Raw genomic sequence first — 27,500 nt, 5'->3', positions numbered from 1 at the left:
TCGTTCTAGGTCAAGGGTCGGCAACCCGCGGCTCCGGAGCCGCATGCGGCTCTTTGACCACTCGGCGGCTCAGCTGCATACTTGCCGGCCCTCCCAATTTTCCCGGGAGACTTCCGGATTTCAGTGCCTCTCCCAGAAATCTCCCGGGGCATATACTTGTGTGTGCAAGCAGAAGCTGCATACAGCATGTGGCTGGGCTGGTACGCTGTTCGTACATGTTGTAGAGGGCGTTAAATGCTGTGCTATCATGGCATGCCCTTATTATTGATGATTGGGTGAATATCAGCAGACATTTGAGAAAATAGTTGCCCTAAAATTCGAGAGTCTCCTGGAAAAATCAGGAGGGTTGGCAAGTATGGCGCTGTCAGGCGCCTGACATATAAAACTTGCGGGCCGCACTTACATTAAGTTCTCATATTAAGGTGCGGGCCGCGTGTATGAGACCCCTGGTTTATACATAGCACAAAGCAAAAAAAAAACTTTGTATGCAGTGTTATTTCATTTTACATTTCAAAAGAGTTTTGTGGCTCCCATTGTTTTCTTTAATCTGTGAAACTGGTCAAAATGGCTTTTTGAGTGGTAAAGGTTGCCGACCCCTGTTCTAGGTGGATAACAATGGTGCTAATGAGAGTAATCCCTTTTGCCTCTAAAAAAAACTTTTCAAAAAGCGCCAGCAATAATCCATTTACATCTCATGACCTGAATAACAAAGTATTCTAGATTATTATTCATGTATCTCACCTGGATAGTAGAAGGTTGTGGACATAAACTGAGAAGTTGGTCATCTGTATTTACACCCGCAGCGACCAGAAAGACACGAAAAGACGCTTGTTAGCGGATAACTTTTTTTTAAATCCCTTCGTGTGGATTCATTCTTTATTTAAACGGCGAAATATGAACATCCCATCAGTCGGCATCCCAGTGAGAGCAGACATTGTACAGTAAGTGATTGTTTTATTATGTTTGTTGGCTCTCATGAAGTCTGTCATCAGTAGTAGTAGTTGTGAAATAGTGAACATTGTGATGCGCCTGTGAAATTAATAAACCGCCATATGCTTAGAATGAGCAAAATGTGTAAATATTACCTGTTATTATGTCTACATAACATACATACTTACAGCATGTATATAAAACGTTATAAGTGTTTGGATGTATTTTTAGAGCGCTTTATAGGCAGAAGAGAGCGTTCCCCATTGTCTCCATTGTTAGCTGAATTGTACTTACTAGTTAGAATGCTTAAAAATAAGAAGCAATTGTGTGCTTATCTCACATAAGGATTGCGGTTGATAGGCATTTTTTCAAAGTGCAAATACCCAAAAAGAAATGTTTTTATTATTCAATTTATGTTACGAAATGAGAACAAGAAGTGAACAAATGCGTTACTATTTGCTTTGAGATGGAAAAGAAGTAGGATTAAAAAAGATATGCTTCTTTCTACTCCTTTTTGAACATGTTGTAAGGAGAAAATAAAAATATGTGATATATTGTAACTGTATGCTAGCTGGAAATAAACTTAGAACCATAACCTTAAAGCAAATGGGTCGGTGTACAAACTACTTCCGGTTGTACGCAGCCATCAAACTGATTCGCAAACCATTTACTTTTTTAAAAATTCTTTGTTTAAAAAGTGACATTTTTCTAGTGTTGGTTTCAAATGGAAAAGCAAACACGGATTATTGGGGGTTTGATGCATCTTGTTATAGCTCAAACGGGTATTTGACCAAACCCCCACAAAAAGGCAGATGACAAATGTATGTGTTTAAACTTCATAATTCTACTTTTAAAAGCCGGCGTGGTGACGAGAGTATCTTACTTTGGCATGCCAAATGTCTCAAATGTGCCGTCGTGTTCTTCAAACTCTCGAGCCCGCCGACATTTTTTTTTTCTTCCTTTCATTTGAGCAGCTGAGACGCAACACATCCCCTAGCGGACTGCCGGGGTACTACGCCGATCTACTTTGTATGAATGATCATTTCTAATTTGCCACAAACGCGATAAAACCAGAATATGACGAGATGATGATGAAATGGTGCACATATCACAGTTAAAACAACAAAACACGAATCCCCCCCCTCCCGGTTTCCACCCTCTATTTACAGTACAGATTACGGTATAGAACATTTAAAAACAAGCCATCCATACAAACAAATCAACTCTGTAGTGAATCAGGTTTTTGTACGGTCTGATGTAAAAAGAAACATAAAAAGTAGAGCGACAGTCTCGTCGGCCCTCACTGAGGCGCCTTGCCTTCCCTCTCTTGTACCTTGCAAGCCAGCATGAGAAGAAAGTGAGATGGGTTGGTTGACCACACACTTTGAAGCAAGACAACAGTTGCTGTATATAATGATAATAGTAATATGTACAGTCGCTTTCTGGCATGTTGGATTAATAATCACCGAGTGAATGTCAGCCATGTTTTTTTTTTTGTAGCGTGGATTTAAGTGCACAACATTGAAGGGTTGAATAGAGCCAAGGCAGCATGTGAACCAACCCTCCTCACATCCCTTCTCTTCACCTTCGACCTTTCTTCATTCCTGTCTTCCTGCACTATCAAGACTCTCGGGCGCTCCGTGGTTTTGTTATCCTCCCTCCCGGCCACGTCGCCCCCGCGTCACACGAAGGGCAGGATGCCGTAGACGAACACGGCCATGACGGCGGCGCTGAACAGGCCCGCCACCGGCACGGTGACGAACCACGCCAGGAAAATGTTCCGGAAGAGGCGCCAGTCCACCGCCTTCTTGGAGCGGATCCAGCCGACCGCCACCACGGAACCCACCTGGAGGGGAAGGGGGTAGAGGACAGGATCAGACACCGCGATATGGAGAACCTCAACAAGTCACATGGCGAAGACCTGCAGGCTGCTTTTTACTGATTTTTTTTTTTTATAGAATATTGGTTGGGAAATGACTAAAATTCAATGGTCAAATCAACGTCAGAACCCAACAATAAATAAACGTCGTCAAAAAGCATGTTGTTTCATCGCTGTATTTGTGTTGTAGAATATTGGTTGGGAAATGACCAAATTGTAATGGTCAAATCAACGTCACAACCTGACATTGAATAAACGTCATCAAAAAGCATGTTGTTTCAACGTTGTATTTGTGTTGTAGAATATTGGTTGGGAAATGACCAACATGCGATGATCAAATTAACGTCACAAACTGACATTGATTAAACGTCAAAAAGCATGTTGCTTCAACGTTGTATTTGTGTTGTAGAATATAGGTTGGGAAATGACCACATTTCAATGATCAAATCAATATCACAACCTGATATTGAATAAACGTCATCAAAAAACATGTTGTTTCAACGTTCTATTTGTGTTGTAGAATATTGGTTGGGAAATGACCACATTTCAATGGTCAAATCAACGTCACAACCCGCTATTGATTAAACGTCGTCAAAAAGCAATTTTTTTCAAGTTGTATTTGTGTTGGAGAATAATGGTTGGGAAATGACCAAAATTCAATGTTCAAATCAACGTCACAACTCGACATGTATTATGCGTCGTCCAAAAGCATGTTGTTTCAACGTTGTATTTGTGTTGTAGAATATTGGTTGGAAAATTACCAAAATTCAATGGTCAAATCAACGTCAATACCCGACATTGATTAAACGTCGTGAAAAAGCATGTTGTTTCAACGTTGTATTTGTGTTGTAGAATATTGGTTAGGAAATGACCAAAATTCAACGGTCAAATCAACGTCACAAACTGACATTGATTAAACGTCAAAAAGCATGTTGTTTCAACGTTGTATTTGTGTTGTAGAATATTGGTTGGGAAATGACCACATTTCAATGGTCAAATCAATGTCACAAACTGACATTGAATAAACATCATCAAAAAACATGTTTCAACGTTGTATTTGAGTTGTAGAATATATGTTTGGAAATGACCAAAGTTCAATAGTCAAATCAACGTCACAACCCGACATTGATTAAATGTTGTCAAAAAGCAAGTTTTTTCAAGTTGTATTTGTGTTGGAGAATATTGATTAAACGTCGTCAAAAAGCATATTGTTTCAACGTTGTATTTGTGTTGGTTGGAAAATTACCAAAATTCAATGATCAAATCAACGTTACAACCTGACATTGATTAAACGTAATCAAAAAGCATGTTGCTTCAACGTTGTATTTGTGTTGTAGAATATTGGTTGGGAAATGACCAAATTTCAATGGTCAAATCAATGTCACAACCTGACATTGAATAAACGTCATCAAAAAACCTGTTGTTCCAACGTTGTATTTATGTTGTAGAATATTGGTTGGAAAATTACCAAAATGTAATGGTCAAATCAAAGTCAATACCCAACATTGATTAAACGTCATTAAACATCATGTTGTTTCAATGCTGTATTTGTTTTGTAGAATATTGGTTAGGAAATGACCAAAATTCAATGGTCAAATCAACGTCACAAACTGACATTGATTAAACGTCATAAAGCATGTTGTTTCAACGCTGTATTTGTGTTATAGAATATTGGTTGGAAAATGGCCAAAATTCAATGGTCAAATAAAAGTTACAACCAGACTTTGAATAAACGTCATCAAAAAACATGTTGTTTCAATGTTTTCTTTATGTTGTAGAATATTGTTTGTGAAATGACCAAAATTTAATGGTCAAATAAATTTTACAACCTGACATTGATTAAATGTCGTCAAAAAGCATGTTGTTTCAACGTTGTATTTGTGTTGTAGAACATTAGTTAGGAAATGACCAAAATTCAATGGTCAAAACAACATCACAAACTGACATTGATTAAATGTCAAAAAGCATGTTGCTTCAACGTTGAATTTGTGTTGTAGAATATTGGTCGGAAAATGACCAAAATTCAATGGTCAAATCAACGTTACACCCTGACATTGATTAAACATCATCAAAAAGCATGTTGCTTCAACGTTGTATTTGTGTTGTAGAACATTGGTTAGGAAATGACCAAAATTCAATGGTCAAAACAACATCACAAACTGACATTGATTAAACGTCAAAAAGCATGTTGTTTCAACGTTGTATTTGTGTTGTAGAATATTGGTTAGGAAATGACCAAAATTCAATGGTCAAAACAACATCACAAACTGACATTGATTAAACGTCAAAAAGCATGTTGCTTCAACGTTGTATTTGTGTTGTAGAATATTGGTTAGGAAATGACCAAAATTCAATGGTCAAAACAACATCACAAACTGACATTGATTAAACGTCAAAAAGCATGTTGCTTCAACGTTGTATTTGTGTTGTAGAACATTGGTTAGGAAATGACCAAAATTCAATGGTCAAAACAACATCACAAACTGACATTGATTAAACGTCAAAAAGCATGTTGTTTCAACGTTGTATTTGTGTTGAAGAATATTGGTTGGAAAATGACCAAATTACAATGGTCAAATCAACGTCACAACCTGACATTGATTAAACATCGTCAAAAAGCATGTTGTTTCAACGTTGTACTTGTGTTGTAGAATATTGTTTGGAAAATGACCAAATTTCAATGGTCAAATCAACGTCACAACCTGACATTGAATAAACGTCATCAAAAAGCATGTTGTTTCAACGTTGTATTTGTGTTGTAGAATATTGGTTGGGAAATGACCAACATGCGATGATCAAATTAACGTCACAAACTGACATTGATTAAACGTCAAAAAGCATGTTGCTTCAACGTTGTATTTGTGTTGTAGAATATAGGTTGGGAAATGACCACATTTCAATGATCAAATCAATATCACAACCTGATATTGAATAAACGTCATCAAAAAACATGTTGTTTCAACGTTCTATTTGTGTTGTAGAATATTGGTTGGGAAATGACCACATTTCAATGGTGAAATCAACGTCACAAGCCGCTATTGATTAAACGTCGTCAAAAAGAAATTTTTTTCAAGTTGTATTTGTGTTGGAGAATAATGGTTGGGAAATGACCAAAATTCAATGTTCAAATCAACGTCACAACTCGACATGTATTATGCGTCGTCCAAAAGCATATTGTTTCAACGTTGTATTTGTGTTGTAGAATATTGGTTGGAAAATTACCAAAATTCAATGGTCAAATCAACGTCAATACCCGACATTGATTAAACGTCGTGAAAAAGCATGTTGTTTCAACGTTGTATTTGTGTTGTAGAATATTGGTTAGGAAATGACCAAAATTCAACGGTCAAATCAACGTCACAAACTGACATTGATTAAACGTCAAAAAGCATGTTGTTTCAACGTTGTATTTGTGTTGTAGAATATTGGTTGGAAAATTACCAAAATTCAATGGTCAAATCAACGTCAATACCCGACATTGATTAAACGTCGTGAAAAAGCATGTTGTTTCAACGTTGTATTTGTGTTGTAGAATATTGGTTAGGAAATGACCAAAATTCAACGGTCAAATCAACGTCACAAACTGACATTGATTAAACGTCAAAAAGCATGTTGTTTCAACGTTGTATTTGTGTTGTAGAATATTGGTTGGGAAATGACCACATTTCAATGGTCAAATCAATGTCACAACCTGACATTGAATAAACATCATCAAAAAACATGTTTCAACGTTGTATTTGAGTTGTAGAATATATGTTTGGAAATGACCAAAGTTCAATGGTCAAATCAACGTCACAACCCGACATTGATTAAATGTTGTCAAAAATCAAGATTTTTCAAGTTGTATTTGTGTTGGAGAATATTGATTAAACGTCGTCAAAAAGCATATTGTTTCAACGTTGTATTTGTGTTGGTTGGAAAATTACCAAAATTCAATGATCAAATCAACGTTACAACCTGACATTGATTAAACGTAATCAAAAAGCATGTTGCTTCAACGTTGTATTTGTGTTGTAGAATATTGGTTGGGAAATGACCAAATTTCAATGGTCAAATCAATGTCACAACCTGACATTGAATAAACGTCATCAAAAAACCTGTTGTTCCAACGTTGTATTTATGTTGTAGAATATTGGTTGGAAAATTACCAAAATGTAATGGTCAAATCAAAGTCAATACCCAACATTGATTAAACGTCATTAAACATCATGTTGTTTCAATGCTGTATTTGTTTTGTAGAATATTGGTTAGGAAATGACCAAAATTCAATGGTCAAATCAACGTCACAAACTGACATTGATTAAACGTCATAAAGCATGTTGTTTCAACGCTGTATTTGTGTTATAGAATATTGGTTGGAAAATGGCCAAAATTCAATGGTCAAATAAAAGTTACAACCAGACTTTGAATAAACGTCATCAAAAAACATGTTGTTTCAATGTTGTCTTTATGTTGTAGAATATTGTTTGTGAAATGACCAAAATTTAATGGTCAAATAAATTTTACAACCTGACATTGATTAAATGTCGTCAAAAAGCATGTTGTTTCAACGTTGTATTTGTGTTGTAGAACATTAGTTAGGAAATGACCAAAATTTAATGGTCAAAACAACATCACAAACTGACATTGATTAAATGTCAAAAAGCATGTTGCTTCAACGTTGAATTTGTGTTGTAGAATATTGGTCGGAAAATGACCAAAATTCAATGGTCAAATCAACGTTACACCCTGACATTGATTAAACATCATCAAAAAGCATGTTGCTTCAACGTTGTATTTGTGTTGTAGAACATTGGTTAGGAAATGACCAAAATTCAATGGTCAAAACAACATCACAAACTGACATTGATTAAACGTCAAAAAGCATGTTGTTTCAACGTTGTATTTGTGTTGAAGAATATTGGTTGGAAAATGACCAAATTACAATGGTCAAATCAACGTCACAACCTGACATTGATTAAACATCGTCAAAAAGCATGTTGTTTCAACGTTGTACTTGTGTTGTAGAATATTGGTTGGAAAATTACCAAATTTCAATGGTCAAATCAATGTCACAGCGTGACATTGAATAAACGTCATCAAAAAACTTGTTTCAATGTTGTTTTTGTGTTGTAGAATATTGGTTAGAAAATGACCAAAATTCAATGGTCAAAACAACGTCACAAACTGACATTGATTTAACGTCAAAAAGCATGTTGTTTCAACGTTGTATCTGTGTTGTAGAATATTGGTTGGAAAATGACCAAATTTCAATGGTCAAATCAACGTCACAACCCGACATTGATTAAACATCGTCAAAAAGCATGTTGTTTCAACGTTGTATTTGTGTTGTAGAATATTGGTTGGGAAATGACCAAAATTCAATGGTCAAATCAACGTCAATACCCAAAATTGATTAAACGTCGTCAAAAAGCATGTTGTTTCAACGTTGCATTTGTGTTGTAGAATATTGGTTAGGAAATTACTAAAATTCAAAGGTCAAATCAACGTCACAACCTGAGATTGATTAAACGTCGTCAAAAAGCATGTTGTTTCAACGTTGTTTTTGTGTTGTAAAATATTGGTTGGGAAATTACCAAAATTCAATGGTCAAATCAACGTCAGAACCCGACATTGATTAAACGTTGTCAAAAAGCATGTTGTTTTAACGTTGTATTTGTGTTGTAGAATATTGGTTGGGAAATTACCAAATTTAATTTATTCATCAACTTGTCTAATGTCATATATTTTCAAAGTTAAAATATACCAATAAACCCTGATTTTTTTACTTGGGATTTATATCTAGCAGTGCAAAAATATTATTTAAAATGTATCTGTGGAGGGGGACGTGGCCTGCGGGCCTGCAGCGAAGCGGGATGTAACAGGACCGGCCTCGAAATCAGCGACAGGTGCGTAGATGGCCCACCTGGGCCTGGTTATCTAATCACCTGTCGCTCTGTTATAAGCAGCAGCCAGGAGGAGAGACGTGGTGGAGTGGGAGTTGAAGCTGGTGGAGAGCGAGAGCAAGACGGACAGTCACGAAAAGCAACAGAAAGACTTTATTTGGAAAAATAAAACTTAAGTTAAGTTAAAGTTAAAGTACCAATGATTGTCACACACACTAGGTGTGGTGAAATTTGTCCTCTGCATTTGACCCATCCCCTTGTTCACCCCCTGGGAGGTGAGGGGAGCAGTGGGCAGCAGCGGTGCCGTGCCCGGGAATCATTTTGGTGATTCAACCCCCAATTCCAAACCTTGATTGAGAAAAGGTTTGACCCATTTGCTGAGTGCAAAGCATTTCTATAGTCTTTGGTAAGACTCGGCCGGGGTTTGAACTCACAACCTACCGATCTCAGGGTGGAAACTCTAACCACTAGGCCATTGTGAATCTGAACTGGGTTGGTGGTCCAGAGAAACCCTGGGGGGCAACCTCCACAATTTGGCGCCCAACCAAGCCGGACTACCTGAGGCGGAAGAGACCGACCTCCTGACGGCTCTTGCGAGCGTGCTCACGGAGGTGACAGCGGCCAACCACCAGCAGATGGAGGCGGTCTGCCAGCAAATGGCCCAGCAGGGCCAAATCCTGCAAGCACTGGCGGGACCGGGGGGGAGCGGCACGGCCAACAGCAGCGGCCGTCGCCATGCAGCTCATGGGGGAGCTGGAGGACCCCCATGCATTCATTGACATTTTTGTGGCCACGGCAGAGGCATGCACGTGGCCAAAAGAAGAGTGGGGGGTGAGACTCTTGCCATTGCTGACGGGGGAAGCCGCAGAGAGCGGCGCTCAGCCTACCGGCGGCCTCCCACGTGCACTTTCCGGACCTGAAGAGGGCGGTGCTGGACCGGACCGGGGGCACCGCTGAGGACCACCAACGCCGGTTCCGGACGATGCAATTGGGGACGGAGAACCGCCCGTTCGTGCTGGGTCAGCGGCTCCAAGAGGCGGCGACATGCTGGCTGCAGCCGAGGGAGGCAGTCGGCCAGCTGATGGAGCGGCTGCTTTTTGAGCAATTTGTGGAGGCCATCCCTGCGCGGACGGCAAACTGGGTCCGGTATCACCGACCCCGGGACCTGGCAGCGGCAGTGGCCCTCGCCGAGGACCACCTGGCAGTGTACCGCGAGGCGCGACCGGTACCCACACCGCGCGGACTGAGCGCGCAACGGGAGGAGGAGGTATCGCCGGTCCCAAAGCACTACCCATCTGACTCTCCCTCTGCTCTTTCTCCGCAGGTCCCGGCTGCTACTTATATCCCACTTCCCACGCAGACGCCCCCTCAAACGCCTGGGCAGGCGTGGGCGGCCCGATCACGTGCGTCAGGGACCTCCGCGGGTGGAGGTGAGGCAGGTGATCCGGGTGGCCGGCCCTCCAGTGCCCTCCCCCGGCCCGGGTGAGACATACTGTATACCGGTAAGGTTACAAGGGGGTACATACCAGGCGATGGTGGATTTGGGTTGCGAGCAGTCCATGATCCACCAGAACCTGGTTCGACCCGGGGATTTGAGGCATGCCCTGTAGTAAAGGGGAATATCCGCGCACTTCTCAGTGGCGACGCGGGTTCATCCGACACTGCCTAGGGGGAACTGGCGGGGGCTTCGCGGGAAGCCTCCCCAGCCCCCCACTGGCACCCTACGGAGGATTTCCCCCTCGAGCAGTCCCGAGATGACACTCTGCGCGTGGCCTGGGACCAGGTGGTCTTTATCGACGGTCAGCTGGTGCGCCCGGGAACAGCGCGGGTATTTCCTCATTTTTCAATCATTAGGGATAGATTATACCGAGTGAGCCGTGACACTCAGACAGGAGAGGAAATCACCCAGTTGTTGGTGCCGAAACGCCGCCGGGAAATTATTCCCCAGGCGGCGCACTTCAACCTCACGGCTGGCCACATGGGGTATGATAAGACACTCAATCAGGTAATAGTCCGATTCTATTGGCCGGGCATCCGGGCAGACGTGCGCCGCTGGTGTGCTACCTGCCCGGACTGCCAGCTGGTCAATCCGGCGGCCACCCCCAAGGCGCCCGTGCGCCCATTACCACTCATGGAGGTCCCCTTTGAAATAATTGGCATGGACCTCATCGGACCATTCCACCCGAGCACACGGGGGTATCGTTTTGTGGTAGTCCTGGTAGATTACGCAACCCGGTCTCCCGAAGCAGTGCCGCTGCGCTCCATCTATGCAAAGAGTGTGGCGCAAGCACTGTTTCAGGTCATCTCCCGAGTCGGAATCCCGAAGGAGATTCTGACTGACCAGGGCACGTCCTTTATATCACGCACGATAAAGGAACTATAAGGATTATTGAGAATTAAAGCGATCCGCACCGATCCGAGGAAAAAACAAATTGGGGTAAATGGTTAGAGCCCCTACTGTTTGCAATGCGGACCTCCCACATCGGTACCCCAGGCCTCCACAGGATTTGCGCCTTTCGAATTATTATACGGCAAGAGGCAGCGCAGGGTTTTGGACATAATTAAAGAAAGCTGGGAGGAGGGCCCAAGCCTCAGCAAAAATTAAATTCAATACGTCATGGACCTGCAAGCAAAACTCCACACGGTGGGGCACTTGTCACGCGAGAATGTGCTCCGGGCCCAGGAACGTCAACAGCGCTTGTATAACGGGGACTCAGCTAAGAAAATTTTCACCGGGAGAAAAAGTGCTTGTGTTACTTCCAACGTTCAGCTCGAAATTACTCGCCAGATGGCAAGGACCCTTTGAGGTCACACGGCAAGTGGGTGATGTGGATTATGAGGTCCGAAGCTCGGACCGAGGCAGAGACACTCAAATTTACCATCTAAACCTCCTGAAAGCATGCAAGGAGGCGGAGCCTGTTTCCATGGTGACGGTGGTCGAGGAGGAGGAGGAGTTCGAGCCAGAGATCTCGTGCTCTGCCCTGCCCTCCCCCTTCCTCTGTGATAATCAGCTCACGTTAGCGCAGAAAGCGGATGTTGCCAAGCTGCAGCAGCGCTTTTCTGATGTGTTCTAATAATAAATGGATTACATTTTATATCGCGCTTTTCTATTGGTAGATACTCAAAGCGCTCACAGAGAAGTGGGAACCCATCATTCATTCACACCTGGTGGTGGTAAGCTACATTTGTAGCCACAGCTGCCCTGGGGTAGACTGACGGAAGCGAGGCTGCCAGTTTGCGCCTTCGGCCCCTCCAACCACCACCTATCATTCATTCATCATTCATTCACCAGTGTGAGCGGCACCGGGGGCAAGGGTGAAGTGTCCTGCCCAAGGACACAACGGCAGAGATTTTGGATGTCAAGAGGCGGGGAGCGAACCTGCAACCCTCAGGTTTCTGGCACGGCCGCACTACCCACTACGTCATACCGCCCCCTAATTCTAGTTCTTTATAGTTCTCCACTCGGCCCGGCCGTACGAACCTCATCCAACATCATATTGAGACTAGCCCTACATCATATTGAGACCACCCCTACAGGCTCCCCAAACACAAACGCAAAGGAGGAATTAAAATCCATGCTGGAGTTGGGGGAAATAGAATAATCCCACAGTGCGTGGTGCAGCCCCATCGTTCTGGTAGGGAAGAAGGATGGGTCTGTGCGGTTCTGTGTGGATTACCGCAAGGTAAATGAGGTATCACGTTTTGACGCGTACCCAATGCCCCGGGTCGACGAGCTCCTGGATCGGCTGGGCATTGCTCGTTTTTTTACGACACTGGTTTGACCAAGGGCTACTGGCAGATTCCCTTGTCGCCAGAGTCCAAGGAAAAAATATCCTCTTCCACTCCGGAAGGTTTATACCAATTTGTGACACTCCCGTTTGGCTTGTTCGGTGCGCCCGCCACATTCCAGCGCCTCATGGACCAGGTGCTGCGCCCTCACGCTGCATACGCGGCTGCCTACCTGGATGTCGTCATCATCCAGCGTGGCGGCTGGCAAGAACACATGTGGCGGGTTGGGGCAGTGCTTGAGTCCCTGAGGCAGGCGGGGCTCACCGCCAACCCGGCAAAGTGTGCAGTTGGCCGGAGGGAAGTACAGTATTTGGGGTACCACTTGGGAGGAGGGCAGGTGCGCCCGCAGGTAGACAAAACAGCGGCAATTGCGGCCTGCCCAACCCCCAAGACAAAAAAAGAGGTGAGGCAGTTTTTGGGTATGGCGGGTTACTACCCCGGTTTGCGGACCTGACCAGCCCAATAACTGACCTCACCCGAAAGGGTGCTCCAGATCTGGTCCAGTGGACGAAGCAGTGCCAGCAGGCGTTTGAGAGGGTTAAAAAGGCCCTCTGCTAGGAGCCAGTCCTGCACATGCCTGATTTTTCTCTACCGACCGTTTTGTCTGCAGGCTGACGCGTCGGGCAGAGGACTTGGAGCTGTTTTGTCCCAGAAGGTGGAGGGCGTCGACCGCCCCATCCTTTACGGCTTTACATCAGCCGGAAGCTCTCCGACCGGGAGGAGAGGTACAGCACCGGAGTAGTACCGGAGGGCCCTGGCCGTGGAGAGGGAGTGCCTCTCCACGGTCAGGGCCCTCCGGTACTACCTCCTGGGGCGCTCATTGAGTCTCTGCTCGGAGCACAAACCCCTCCAGTGGCTCCACCGCATGAAAGATGCCAACGCGCGGATCACCCGTTGGTATCTAGCTTTACAACCCTACAATTTTAGAGGGATCCACAGACCGGGGGCGCAGATGGCTGTGGCCGACTTCCTCTCCTGCTCCCTCACGGGGGTGGGGGAGGAGTAGGCGCGGCCGGACGCCTTTCCGGCCTGCGTCTGGCGGTGGAGGTATGTGGAGGGGGGCGTGGCCTGCGCGCCTGCAGCGAAGTGGGTTGTGCCCTGACCGGCCTCGAAATCAGCGACAGGTGCGTAGATGGCCCGCCTGGGTCTGGTTATTTAATCACCTGTCGCTCTGTTATAAGCAGCACCCAGGACGAGAGACGTGGTGGAGTGGGAGTTGAAGCTGGTGGAGAGCGAGAGCAAGACGGACAGTCACGAAAAGACAAGTGCTGAAAAGCAACAGAAATACTTTATTTGGAAAAATAAAACTTCATTGTGAATCTGAACTGGGCTCTCATGTCGGTGTCTGGTGGTCCAGAGAACCCACTGGTGGGCAACCTCCACAGTATAATTTGATTTTGAACGTTTAAATCATATTTTTTAAGTGAGTTATTTATTTTTCTTCCCTTGTATCTGTGCCCAGGGGTTGATTGAAGCTTAAAAAGCTAGTATAAAACGTTAGCATGCTAACCTTAGCTTGCTATAATGGGAAGAGTTTGTACACTTGTAAGCTGGAGACATTCTCCAAAACCTATACATTTTAGGTTTAAATGATCGAATAGAGCTAAAACGCTAGCATAAAAAGTAAGCATGCATTATAGCAAGTTAGCTTGCTATAATGGGATATCAATATCAAATCGGGGCCAAAATTGACAATATTTTAACTAAATTAATACTTTATTTATTGAATAAAATAATTGTATTAATAGATTGAATTAAATAATAATAATAAAAGAACATCTTAATTTGTTTTTATGATAATAAATACCACCAAAGTACGAAAACAGCCTGCAGACTCTTCGTCTAAACTTTATCTTCCTCCATGTTGGTTAGTTTGAGCAAGCTGGTTAAAGAATTTGTCACATTTCTAAAATGCACTTGTGGAAGTCTGATATCAGCAGTTAATTTATTATTAATTCTTTAAAAATAATTGAGTTTATCTTCTTGCTCATGTCAGACTTCCACTCGAGCAATCTGGACTCACCTGAATTTAGCTCCGACCAACAATTTCAAAAGAAAACTCACATTTCCGAGAGGTCACAAGACCAGTATGTGCAATGACCGCCGCTCAAATCAGGAGGACTTGAAAGGGGAGGAGTCAGACGTGTTTGGGTTTTGAATCATATTGTTTTTATGGACTTCTCCTTTGGCGTGGAGACGGGCGGCCATTGCACATAATCACAGCATGGAGCAGCTCAAAGCTCCTCCTCAACCCGCCTGGGGAACATCCACTGAAGTTGGAATTAATAAAGTTGGATCTGACATGAACTGCCCTTTAATAAAAAAATATCAATTGCTGTGCCGTCCCACACCTTCGGTGGGTCCCCCAGGCGCCAATCGATCAAATCAATCAATTAGATCACAGAATGATACGTGTCAACATCAGAAGATTGGAGCATGTTGCTGTCAGTGTGTGTTTTTAGGGTGAGACAGGAACATTATAGAACACAGTGTTTGTGGGGTGAGACAGGAACATTATTGGACATGTTAGCATGAGGAATTAATGTCAATACCAGTTTTGAGGTGTGCAGTCTCCCTATCATACCATTTACAAATGTCCAACTGTCCTAAAGGGGTCATTATGTGCATTAAAAAACACCTTTCATGTATTTGGGATCCTACTGTGTGGGTCTGGATGAATTGTATGCCTCGTTCTTGTGAGAATCCTGCATGTGAGCGTAAAGGCATGGGTGTCATTTTAAAGAAATGTTCCTGTATGACATCTTGGCAATAAAATTGCATTTGTGTCCAAATATTGGGCATTTTTTTAAAGTTAATTTAAATCATTGAAGCTAGTAATACTCTCAGATAAATATAAATACTAAATTGTGATTAATCATGTATAATGCACATTTTAAAATGTGATTAATCAAGATTAATCCAAATTTTAAACTGTGATTAATCATCCATTTATCCATTTTCTACGGCTCGTCCATTTTGAGGGGGCTGGAGCCTATCCCAGTCGCAGTCGGGCGGGACGCTGAGATCAATCCAAATTCAAAATTGTGATTATAAATGTATAATGTAAACTTAAAACTGTGATTAATCAAAATTAATCAAAATTTGAAACTGATTAATCATCCATTTTTTTACAGCTTGTCCCTTTTGGGGTGGCAGGGGAGCTAGAGCCTATCCCAGCTGCACTCGGGCAGACGGCAGAAATTAATAAAAAATTCAAAATTGTGATTAAAAATATACAATGCAAATTTAAAACTGTGATTAATGAAGATTAATAAAAATTTGAAATTGTGATCAATCATCCATTTTCTACCGCTTGTCCCTTTTGGTGTCAAAGGGGGGCTGAAGCCTATCCCAGGTGCACTTGGGCGAAAGGCAACAATTAATGCCAATTCAAAATTGTGATTAATCATAAATATTACAAATTTAAAATGGTGATTAATCATTATTAATCCAAACCTTAAATTGTGATTAATCATGATTAATCCCAATTCAAAATTGAGGTTAATCATGAATATTCCAAATTTAAAACTGTGATTACTCATGATTAATCCAAACTAAACTAAAAATAAAATAGAATTTCAATTTTAATTTAAATTAAAAAAGTATAGGCTTGAAGAAGGTCTGTAGACCACAAGTAAATATTTTAAACAGATAAAAATCATATAATGACTCTTTTAAAGTGGCACAAATTGAAAAAGACTTCCTGCAATCAATATTAATCGGTTATCTGCATTGAAGAGCCAATTAAAGACCTTCTCGGTCATCCATACTGGAATTCTTAGGAAAACTGCACACAAACTCAAAGCCGCAACTGAGGAGTTGTGATTGGTGACTGACATCTACGTGTGAAGCAATGATCAGAGCCCAGTGGGCAGGCTCTTTTATGCAGGGCTTTCACTACCAGGGGCTGAGATACCTTGCAGTGGGTGGAGCTTATGGGGATGCCCACATTTGATGCAACAAGCACTGTTAGCGCACTCATTACTTCAATGCAAAATCCGCTGTGAAGACAGATGAGTAGAGAGAGAGAGAGAGAGAGAGAGAGAGAGAGAGAGAGAGAGAGAGAGAGAGAGAGAGAGAGAGAGAGAGAGAGAGAGAGAGAGGGAGGGAGACAGAAAGATGGAGAGAGAGGAGACGTAAAATAAAAGTGGAAAACAAGTTGTGACAGGTGGGGATGGTGAGGTATGGGGCGGGGGGTTCTGTTGCTGTTGGTGGGGAGGGTGGGTGTTTGCAGCCAAGTACAGGAAGGTGGCGGGCCCACACGCCAAACCATGCCAGTGCTGACCAGGAGAAATGGAAAAGAGGAATGAGACAGGATGAGACACCATGCGTTTTTTTGGAAGGACAGGGGTCTGTCCTGCTGTACGGCCCCGGGCCGGATCCCACGTTCCAGGAGGAGGCAGGGGAGGTGGGGCGCACACACGGCAGGACCAGCATCCGGCTGCACATTCAGTCTAAAATCCCCAATCTAATTAGGTCCTCACAACTCTCAGTTTAGAAAATGCACCATCAAAGGGTTAGCATTTTCTGCTTTTTCTTTGGCTTTCTACAATAAAGGACATGTCTGGAGTGGTTTCAAGCCTACGTTGGGCATCGAGCATCAATGGGAACCGCAAGTTACATTCCGATTCTCCAGGAATTTTTTAAACGTTGATTTCTATGATGGTGAGCCGGAGGAAATAGCAAACTGTGTATCTCCGTATTTCCAAATGGTGTCTGTAACTTGGCAGTAAAACAGCTGATCGAACAAAACAGAAGTCATCGTCTGGGCCCACTAGCTGCGGAAGCTAGCTCTCTAATCAGCTAAACAGACTCAATAACTCACTGTGACGTTTTGGTGAATTTACTGAGGAATTTGTAAAACTGAAACAGTACAAACAGAATCCATCCATCTTCTCCCGCTTATCCGAGGTACGGTCGCGGGGGCAGCAGCCTAAGCAGGGAAGCCCAGACTTCCCTCTCCCCAGCCAATTTGTCCAGCTCCTCCCGGGGGATCCCGAAGCGTTGCCAGGCCAGCCGGGAGACATCCCGGCTGGCCTGTCCTGGGTCTTCCCCGTGGCCTCCCTAGGGAGGCGTTCGGGTGGCATCCTGACCAGATGCCCGAACCACCTCATCTGGCTCCTCTCGATGTGGAGGAGCAGCGGCTTTAGTTTGAGCTCCTCCCAGATGACAGAGCTTATCACCCTATCTCTAAGGGAGAGTCCCGCCACCCGGCGGAGGAAGCTCATTTCGGCCGTTGTACCCGTGATCTTGTCCTTTCGGTCATAACCCAAAGCTCATGACCATAGGTGAGGATGGGAACGTAGATTGACCGGTAAATTGAGAGCTTTGCCGTCCGGCTCAGCTCCTTCTTCACTACAATGCAATACAGCGTCTGCATTACTGAAGACGCCGCACCGATCCGCCTGTTGACCTCACGATCCACTCTTCCCTCACTCGTGAACAAGACTACGAGGTACTTGAACTCCTCCCCAACCCGGAGATGGCACTCCACCCTTTTCTGAGCGAGAACCATGGACTCTGACTTGGAGGAGCTGATTTCCATCCCAGTTGCTTCACACTCTGCTGCGAATCGATCCAGTGAGAGCTGAAGATGTTGGCCAGATGAAGCCATCAGGACCACATCATCTGCAAAAAGCAGAGACCTAATCCTGCAGCCACCAAACCAGATACCCTCAACGCCCTGACTGCGCCTAGAAATTCTGTCCATAAAAGTTATGAACAGAATCGGTGGCAAAGTGCAGCCTTGGCGGAGTCCAACCCTCGCTGGAAACGGGTCCGACTTACTGCCGGCAATGCGGACCAAGCTCTGACACTGATCATACAGGGAGCGGACCGCCACAATCAGACAGTCTGTTACCCCATACTCTCTGAGCACTCCCCACAGGACTTCCCGGGGTACACTGTCGAATGCCTTCTCCAAGTCCACAAAGCACATCTAGACTGGTTGGGCAAACTCCCATTCACCCTCAAGGACCGTGCCGAGAGTATAGAGCTGGTCCACAGTTCCACGACCAGGACGAAAACCACACTGCTCCTCCTGAATCCGAGGTTCGACTATCCGGCGTAGCCTCCTCTCCAGTACCTCCTGAATAGACCTTACCGGGAAGGCTGAGGAGTGTGATCCCACGATAGTTGGAACACACCTTCTTAAAGAGAAGATCCACCACCCCGGTCTGCCAATCCAGAGGTACCGCCCCCGATGTCCACGCGATGCTGCAGAGTCTTGTCAACCAAGACAGCCCCACAGCATCCAGGGCCTTAAGGAACTCCGGGCGGTTCTCATCCACCCCTGGGGCCTTGCCACCAAGGAGCTTTTTAACTACCTCGGCAGCCTCAGCCCCAGAAATAGGAGAGCCCACCACAGATTCCCCAGGCACTGCTTCCTCATAGGAAGACATGTTGGTAGGATTGAGGAGGTCTTCGAAGTATTCCCTCCACCGATCCACAACATCCGCAGTCGAGGTCAGCAGAACACAATCCTCACCATACACGGTGTTGACATTGCACTGCTTCCCTTTCCTGAGGCGGCGGATGGTGGTCCAGAATCGCTTCGAAGCCGTCCGGAAGTCGTTTTCCATGGCTTCCCCGAACTCCTCCCATGTTCCAGTTTTTGCCTCCGCGACCGCTGAAGCTGCACACCACTTGGCCTGTCGGTACTTGTCTGCTGCCTCCGGAGTCCTATGAGCCAAAAGAACCCGATAGGACTCTTTCTTCAGCTTGACGGCATCCTTCACCGCTGATGTCCACCAGCGGGTTCTAGGATTACCGCCACGACAGGCACCAACCACCTTGCGGCCACAGCTCCAATCGGCCGCCTCGAAAATAGAGGTACGGAACATCGTCCACTCGGACTCAATGTCCAGCACCTCCCTCGTGACATGTTCAAAGTTCTTCCAGAGGCGGGAATTGAAACTCTCTCTGACAGGAGACTCTGCTAGGCGTTCTCAGCAGACCCTCACAATGCGTTTGGGCCTGCCAGGTCTGTCCGGCATCCTCCCCCACCATCGCAGCCAACTCACCACCAGGTGGTGATCGGTAGAAAGCTCCGCGCCTCTCTTCACCTGAGTGTCCAAAACATGGGACCGCAAATCCGATGACACAACTACAAAGTCGATCATGGAACTGCGGCCTATGGTGTCCTGGTGTCAAGTGCACATATGGACACCCTTATGTTTGAACATGGTGTTCGTTATGGACAATCTTTTACGACCACAAAAGTCCAATAACAAAACACCACTCGGGTTCAGATGCGGGCGGCCATTCTTCCCAATCACGCCTCTCCAGGTTTCACTGTCGTTGCCAATATGAGCGTTGAAGTCCCCCAGTAGAACGAGGGAATCACCCGGGGGAGCACTCTCAAGTACTCCCTCGAGTGAATCCAAAAAGGGTGGGTACTCTGAGCTGCTGTTTGGCGCGTAAGCGCAAACAACTGTCAGGACCCGTCCCCCCACCCAAAGGCGGAAGGAAGCTACCCTCTCGTCCACTGGGTTAAATTCCAACGTGCAGGCTCTGAACCGGGGGGCAACAAGAATTGCCACCCCAGCCCATCGCCTCTCACTGCTGGCAATGCCAGAGTGGAAGAGAGTCCATCCCCTCTCGAGAGAACTGGTTCCGGAGCCTTTGCTGTGCGTCGAAGTGAGTCCGACTATATCTAGCCGGAACTTCTCCACCTCGCGCACTAGCTCAGGCTCCTTCCCCCTCAGCGAGGTGACGTTCCAGGTCCCAAGAGTTAGCTTATTTAGCCGAGGATCGGACCGCCAAGTACCCTGCCTTCGGCTTCCGCCCAGCTCACATTGCACCCGACCTCTATGGCCCCTGCTATGGGTGGTGAGCCCATTGGAGGGGGGACCCACGTTGCCTCTTCGGGCTGTGCCATGGGGCCAGGCCCGGCCACCAGGGGCTCGCCATCGTGCCCCACCTCCGGGCCTGGCTCCTGAGGGGGGCCCCGGTGACCCGTGTCTGGGCGAGGGAAATCTGGGTCCTTTGTTTTTATTTTTCATGGAGGTCTTCGAGCTGCTCATTGTAATTTAATAATACTAACGCAGACACTTGTAAATGTGTTAGCCTATTAGCTAATGCTACCAACGATAGCTTTCTTACCTTACGATAGCAGGTAAAAGTATGCATGAAAACACTCCTACAGACGTCACACATGGGACGGTTTAGTAAGTAAGAATTGTTTTAGTTGTACCTTATAAACGGTGCTTGGAGTGACGAATGAATAATCCATACGAGTAGAAATGCTACAGACGGTTGAAAGCTCAGTCTAATCAGTAGTGAGCGAACTTGTCCAAAAGATGGCGCCATAACACAAACAATAACACAACTATTTACTGTGTTAGCCTGTTTCTTTTCAAAACTCTCTGCATTATTGCCAGCAAAGAAAATAAATACATAAATTAGTTCACCGTTTTATAAGCCGCAGGATTCAAAGCGTGGGAAAATTTTTGCGGTTTATAGTCCAGAATTCATGGTATTTTAACTTTTATTTTGAAACTAGAAATGGTAAAACACAAACTGAGTGGTATGTAAACAATTTGCTTCAGAGCCTAATGACTGGTGGCCTGGGAGGAAGTGTGTGCACCCCCTCCCCGCTGGAGGAGCCTGCTGAAGGAGGAAAAGGGGGTGAGCTGTTGAGGGGGGCGGGGGGGGCAGCAAGGGGCCCTGCTTTTGATGGTCATACCTTGCAGTGTGTGGTACTGACAGGGATTCCGATATTGGAAGCCAACACGACTGTGAGCGCGGACGCCAGTTCAATAGTGAATCCACTGTGGAGGGGGGAGGACAGAGGAGGAGGAGCAAAGAAACATTTTTTCATTTTCATGTCGGCAGGCCGGGGCGGAGAGGGGTGTTGTTGTAGGGGAAAGGGGGGGTGGCACCGTCGGACCACATTCCGGCAACCGTGTTCAACACAGCAAGTCACGCAACACAAACATGCTGAAAAGGCGCACACAAGAATGGAAAACACGGTCAGCTCCGCCTTACTCACGCACGCTAACATGCTGCCCTCAGGTCTCACAGGTGGCGTTTTCACTGCGCACTACGTCAAACCTGAACAAACAAAAAATGCGTGGACGCCCACTAGATTGCAAAATGCATGCGACTGACCCTTGATCCATTGCAACTTAGCAGCTACATGAACTCGAATGGGCTTGAAAATAGATCGAACTTGTTATGTAATGAACTTTGAATATTGTTGCATCACAGCACTGTTGTACCAAAAGGCTCCAATTAGCACTCAACAAGCCACTGAATCTATTAAAAAGCAAACATAAACAAAGGCATTATCAGATGTGGCTGTGGGCAACCTCCTCAATTCCACAGGATGGCAGTAGCTGCATCTGAAGCGTGAGTGTTCAGCATCCAGTAGCTCTATCTACCTCTGCATGCGCTCCTTTGGTGCTTCACTGGCTGTATTGTTTCAATGAACTCATTTGCAGTATCAATGCTGGCTTAGCAGTATGATTGGACTAAGATTATAACATTGTTTCTATTTTTTTGTGCACTTCGACCATGTAATCCCAAACATTTTGTTTTCCACTCTAAATCATTACAGCTAAAACAATTACATAAAGTTAAAATGAGATACAACATTTTCAGAAATAATCAATTATCACCCGCCTCAAAATAATACCTCGTTTGTGGTTCAGGTAAATAAACGCTTTGGCTATAAATAGAGATACTACTAAATCAAATTTTACAGCTTTTACATATAAATTACTGAACTTTTTGTTGCTGTATCATATTCATATATGCTCACACCCACACACACACACACACACACACACACACACACACACACACACACACACACACACACACACACACACACACACACACACACACACACACACACACACACACACACACGTATACATACATACACGTATATAACACATTGATAGCTGTAAGTAGGCTAAAAATAGTTGTCATATATACGTGTTAAAATTAGATTTTAACACATATACACACACTGGCGAAGTTGGTAGAGTGGCTGTGCCAGCAATCGGAGTGTTACTGGTTACTGGGGTTCAATTCCCACCTTCTACCTTCCTAGTCACGTCCGTTGTGTCCTTGGGCAAGACACTTCACCCTTTGCCTCTGATGGCTGCTGGTTAGCGCCTTGCATGGCAGCTCCCGCCATCAGTGTGTGAATGTGTGTGTGAATGGGTGAATGTGGAAATACTGTCAAAGCGCTTTGAGTACCTTGTAGGTAGAAAAGCGCTATACAAGTATAACCCATTTATCATTATATATACAGTATATATATATATATATATATATATATATATATATATATATATATATATATATATATATATATATATATATATATATATATATATATATATACACACACACACACATATATATACATGTATATGTATGTACCGTAATTTCCGGACTATAAGCCGCTACTTTTTCCCCTCGTTCTGGTCCCTGCGGCTTATACAAGGGTGTGGCTTATTTACGGCCTGTTCTTCTCCGACACCGACGAAGAGGATTTCGGTGGTTTTAGTACGCAGGAGGAAGACGATGACACAATGATTAAAGACTGACTTTTCATATACCGGTAGGCTGGTTATTTTGATAACGTACAGGCGAGCACTTTGTATTACTTTGCACCGTTGTATTATTTGTACTCTGCACGAATGCTGTTCGCCATGTCAAAGATGTGAAAGTTTGATTGAATAATTGAAAGATTTATTGTTAATAAATGGGACGCTTTGCGTTCCCAAACAGTCATCTCTGTCCCGACAATCCCCTCCGTGGTAGCAGGAACCCCTATATACTACGCTAATTACACATCAAAACCCTGCGGCTTATAGTCGGGTGCGGCTTATATATGGAGCAATCTGTATTTTCCCTTAAATTTAGCTGGTGCGGCTTATAGTCAGGTGCGGCTTATAGTCCGGAAATTACGGTATGTATATACGTAATACATGTCCTTCATTGAACATTTGTCAATATGAACAAGTATCACATAATTACAACCGTATTAGAAAGTATCCATATATATTAGGGCTGTGAATCTTTGGGTGTCCCACGATTCGATTCAAAATCGATTCTTGGGGTCACGATCCGATTCAAAATCGATTTTTTTTCAATTCAACACTATTCTCGATTCAAAAACGATTTTATTTTTATTTTTTTACTTTTTTATGAAAACAATACACAACAATACTATAATAATGCAATACCATTTCAAAACCAAACCTGACCCAGCAACATTCAGAATAGCAATAAACAGAGCAATTGAGAGCAATTGAGGACACACAAACATGACACGGAACAATCTAAAAGTAGTGAGACAAAAATGAATATTATCAACAACAGTATCAATATTACTAACCATTTTAACATAGCAGTGATTAAAAATCCCTCATTGATATTATCATTACAAACATTAATAAAACAAATAAAAAAATAAAATGAACAATAGTGTCACAGTGGCTTACACTTGCATCGTATCTCATAAGCTTGACAACACATTGTGTCCAATATTTTCCACAATGATATAATAAGTCATATTTTGGTTCATTTAATAGTTAAAACAAATTTAAATAATGGATTATTATCTAAACTAAATGCAGTTTTTTTTATTTATCATCTCCATAGCTTGTGTGTACCAGTCAGTATGAGTTGGACTATCAACATCCATCCATTTTTTTAAATATTACCCTTTTTGTTATTATGCATATTGAAAGAAATGCATTTTTACTCTTTGATGACACGTTACTAAATTGATGGAGATCCCCAAGAATACAAGTTTGCTGTGTCATTGGGATATTTATATTAAGGACTGTGATTGCTTCTTTTGTTGTTTTCAACCATAACTCTTTTATTCTCTGACATTCCCACAATAAATGAACAAGAGTTGTCTCTGCTGCCCGACACTTCATACATAACTTGCTATCTACTGCACCAATTTTAAACAGCTGAGAAAATGTAAAATACAATCTATTCAATATCTTAAATTGAGTCAATTTATCTTTAATGCTTCTAAAGGGCTTATTGGCATTTTTCCAAATATCATTCAATGATATGTCTCTTTCATCTAAAATGTTTAAGTCCATCATCCATTTCCGAACACATGCATCATTTGCATTTCTAGTGTGGTGTTCATTTATTATTCCATAAAATAGTTTAACTCATTTCTTAAATGTATCTTGATTAAAAAGTGCATCTTCCAGTTCATGGCTATTTAAAGACATACTTTCAGAGGATATGCATTTATTTACAGCGTGTTTTAAAGAGATACAATTTAAAAAATTATTTATGGGTACATTATATTGATCAACTAAATCATTGAACAGTTTAAAATAATTTTTATTAATAATATGATGAGGTTTAGTAATACCTCTGTCTTTCCATGTTGTCCATTTAACCACATTTTTATTAATTATGATATTAGGATTGTACCAAAGCGGTTGATTTACAGATGTCATTGACTTGATTCGTAGTATTTTCTGACACAGTTTTAGAATGTTAAAGGTGGCTTCTATTGGGCTCTGCCTCTATTCATTAGGTATTTTTTAGTATAATATAATCTCCCCACGTCAATGTCCAAATTCATTAACATATTTTTTTCTATGTTGATCCAGTCCTTATCTGCAGAAGAATGAAATAAGTGACTTGCTTGTTCACAACCGAAGGAGATATAATAATGTAAGAAGTTTGGTAATTGTAGTCCTCCTTTATCTTGTGTACAAGACAACCTTAAGTATGAACAACTGGCCTTCTTTCCACACCATATAAAATGTGATATCATTGTATGTATTTTCTTAAACCAACTTTTATTAATTAGGACAGGCATCATTTTCAGTATATAATTAACTGCTGCCAGTATACTCATTTTTACTATGTTCACCCAACCCCAAAGTGATATTTGGAGACGTGACCAGCGTTCCATTTTGAATTCTATTGTATTTTTTAAATGTTTAAGATTTAGATCTCTGCTTGTATAAAGGTTTGGTGTAATGTGTAGTCCTAGATATATGATTTCTGCCTCTTTCCATTTAATTTTGGAGTTCTGAACTTGTGATTTCTTGCAGTGTTTATTAAGTGGTAATATGTCACATTTGTCCCAATTGACTTTATACCCTGATAAACAGCCATATTCAGTGATGACATTATTGATATAGTGAAGAAAAGAGTTAACATGTGACAGGTAGAGAATTATGTCGTCACAATACATCGATAGCTTATTATACTGAGAGACAATTTTTATACCATGAATATTATTTTCACTTCTTATTTTTGCAGCTAAGGGTTCAATAACCAAATTAAATAATAATCCAGATGCAGGACATCCCTCTTTTACTCCTCTTTTCAACGAAAAATGTTCTGAAATATGATTATTGGTTTTGACTGATGCCGTGGGCCTTGTATAAAGCATCTTAATCCATTGTATAAAATTATCTCCACATCCAAATTTACGTAATGTGCAAAACATAAATGACCAGTTTATGCGGTCGAATGCCTTCTCCGCATCAACAGTATATACTGCTGTGGGATAAGGGAGACTTCTAGCATAGTAAATATCATTAAAGGCCTACTGAAATGAATTTTTAAAATTCAAACGGGGATAGCAGATCCATTCTGTGTGTCATACTTGATCATTTCGCGATATTGCCATATTTTTGCTGAAAGGATTTAGTAGAGAACATCGACGATAAAGTTGCAACTTTTGCTCGCTGATAAAAAAAAAGCCTTGCCTGTACCGGAAGTAGCGTGACGTCACCGGAGGAAGGACTTCTCACAATTCCCCATTGTTTACAATGGAGCGAGAGAGATTCGGACCGAGAAAGCGACGATTACCCCATTAATTTGAGCGAGGATGAAAAATTTGTGGATGAGGAACGTTAGAGTGAAGGACTAGAATGCAATGCAAGACATATCTTTTTTTGCTCTGACCGTAACTTAGGTACAAGCTGGCTCATTGGATTCCACACTTTCTCCTTTTTCTATTGTGGATCAGGATTTGTATTTTAAACCACCTCGGATACTATATCCTCTTAAAAAAAGTGAGAGTCGAGAACGCGAAATGGACATTCACAGTGACTTTTATCTCCACGACAATACATCAGTGAAGCTCTTTAGCTACTGAGCTAATGTGATAGCATCAGGCTTTACTGCACATAGAAACAAAACAAATAAGTCCCTGACTGGAAGGATAGACAGAAGATCAACAATACTACCAAACTCTGGACATGTAAATAAACGGTTAATGCTTTCCAGCTTGGCGAAGCTTAATAATGCTGTTGCTAACGACGCCATTGAAGCTAACTTAATTACGGAACCTCGACAGAGCTATGCTAAAAACATTAGCTCTGCACCTACGCCAGCTCTCATCTGCTCATCACGACCCGTGCTCACCTGCGTTCCAGCGATCGACGGTACGACGAAGGACTTCACCCGATCACCGATGCGGTTGGCGGCCCGGAGACGGAGGAAGTCAAGGTGAGGTCATTCGGCTAGCGCGTCTGCTATCCTCAAAGTGCTCCTGGTTGTGTTGCTGTAGTCCGCCGCTTATACACCGATCCCACCTACAACTTTCTTATTTGCAGTCTCCATTGTTCATTAGACATACTGCAAAATATTCACCAACACAGATGTCCAGAATACTGTGGAATTTTGAGATGAAAACAGAGTTTTTTGTATAGGATTCAATGGGTCCGTATATTTCCGTACCAACCCTTGACGTCACGCGCATACGTCAGCATAAAAAAACGTTTTCAACCGGAAGTGTGGCGGGAAATTTAAAATTGCACTTTATAAATTAACCCGGCCGTATTGGCATGTGTTGCAATGTTAAGATTTCATCATTGATATATAAACTATCAGACTGCGTGGTCGGTAGTAGTGGGTTTCAGTAGGCCTTTAAACAATTTCCTTGTATTGTCTGAAGATTGTCGACCTTCCATGAAGCCAGTTTGGTCAGTATGAATTAATTTTTCTAATACATTTGATAATCGTGTGGATAAGATTTTTCCCGATTCAAAACGATTCTC

At 43.2% G+C, this 27,500-nt stretch overlaps 1 protein-coding gene across 9 annotated transcripts in view; it reads right to left on the bottom strand.

The window, feature by feature from the left end:
* Window positions 1–2,073: 2,073 nt before the first annotated feature.
* Window positions 2,074–27,500, bottom strand: part of slc20a2 (solute carrier family 20 member 2) — a 201,968-nt gene continuing 176,541 nt past the window's right edge. For 6 of the 9 annotated variants that reach the window (XM_062050772.1, XM_062050769.1, XM_062050773.1 and 3 more), the window contains 2 exons: window positions 21,170–21,254; window positions 2,074–2,776 (listed from right to left, as the gene is read on the bottom strand). In XM_062050772.1, coding sequence (XP_061906756.1) covers window positions 2,612–2,776; window positions 21,170–21,254 — 250 coding nt within the window. In that variant the 3' untranslated portion in view covers window positions 2,074–2,611. Of the gene's footprint in view, window positions 2,777–16,399; window positions 16,485–21,169; window positions 21,255–27,500 lie in introns of all 9 variants that reach the window. The other 3 variants (XR_009826552.1, XM_062050770.1, XM_062050775.1) reach the window with 3 other exon arrangements.

The sequence above is a fragment of the Entelurus aequoreus genome, linkage group LG06, assembly GCF_033978785.1.
Source record: "Entelurus aequoreus isolate RoL-2023_Sb linkage group LG06, RoL_Eaeq_v1.1, whole genome shotgun sequence".
NCBI lineage: Eukaryota > Metazoa > Chordata > Actinopteri > Syngnathiformes > Syngnathidae > Entelurus > Entelurus aequoreus.
This window is presented reverse-complemented; position numbering and strand designations above follow the sequence as displayed.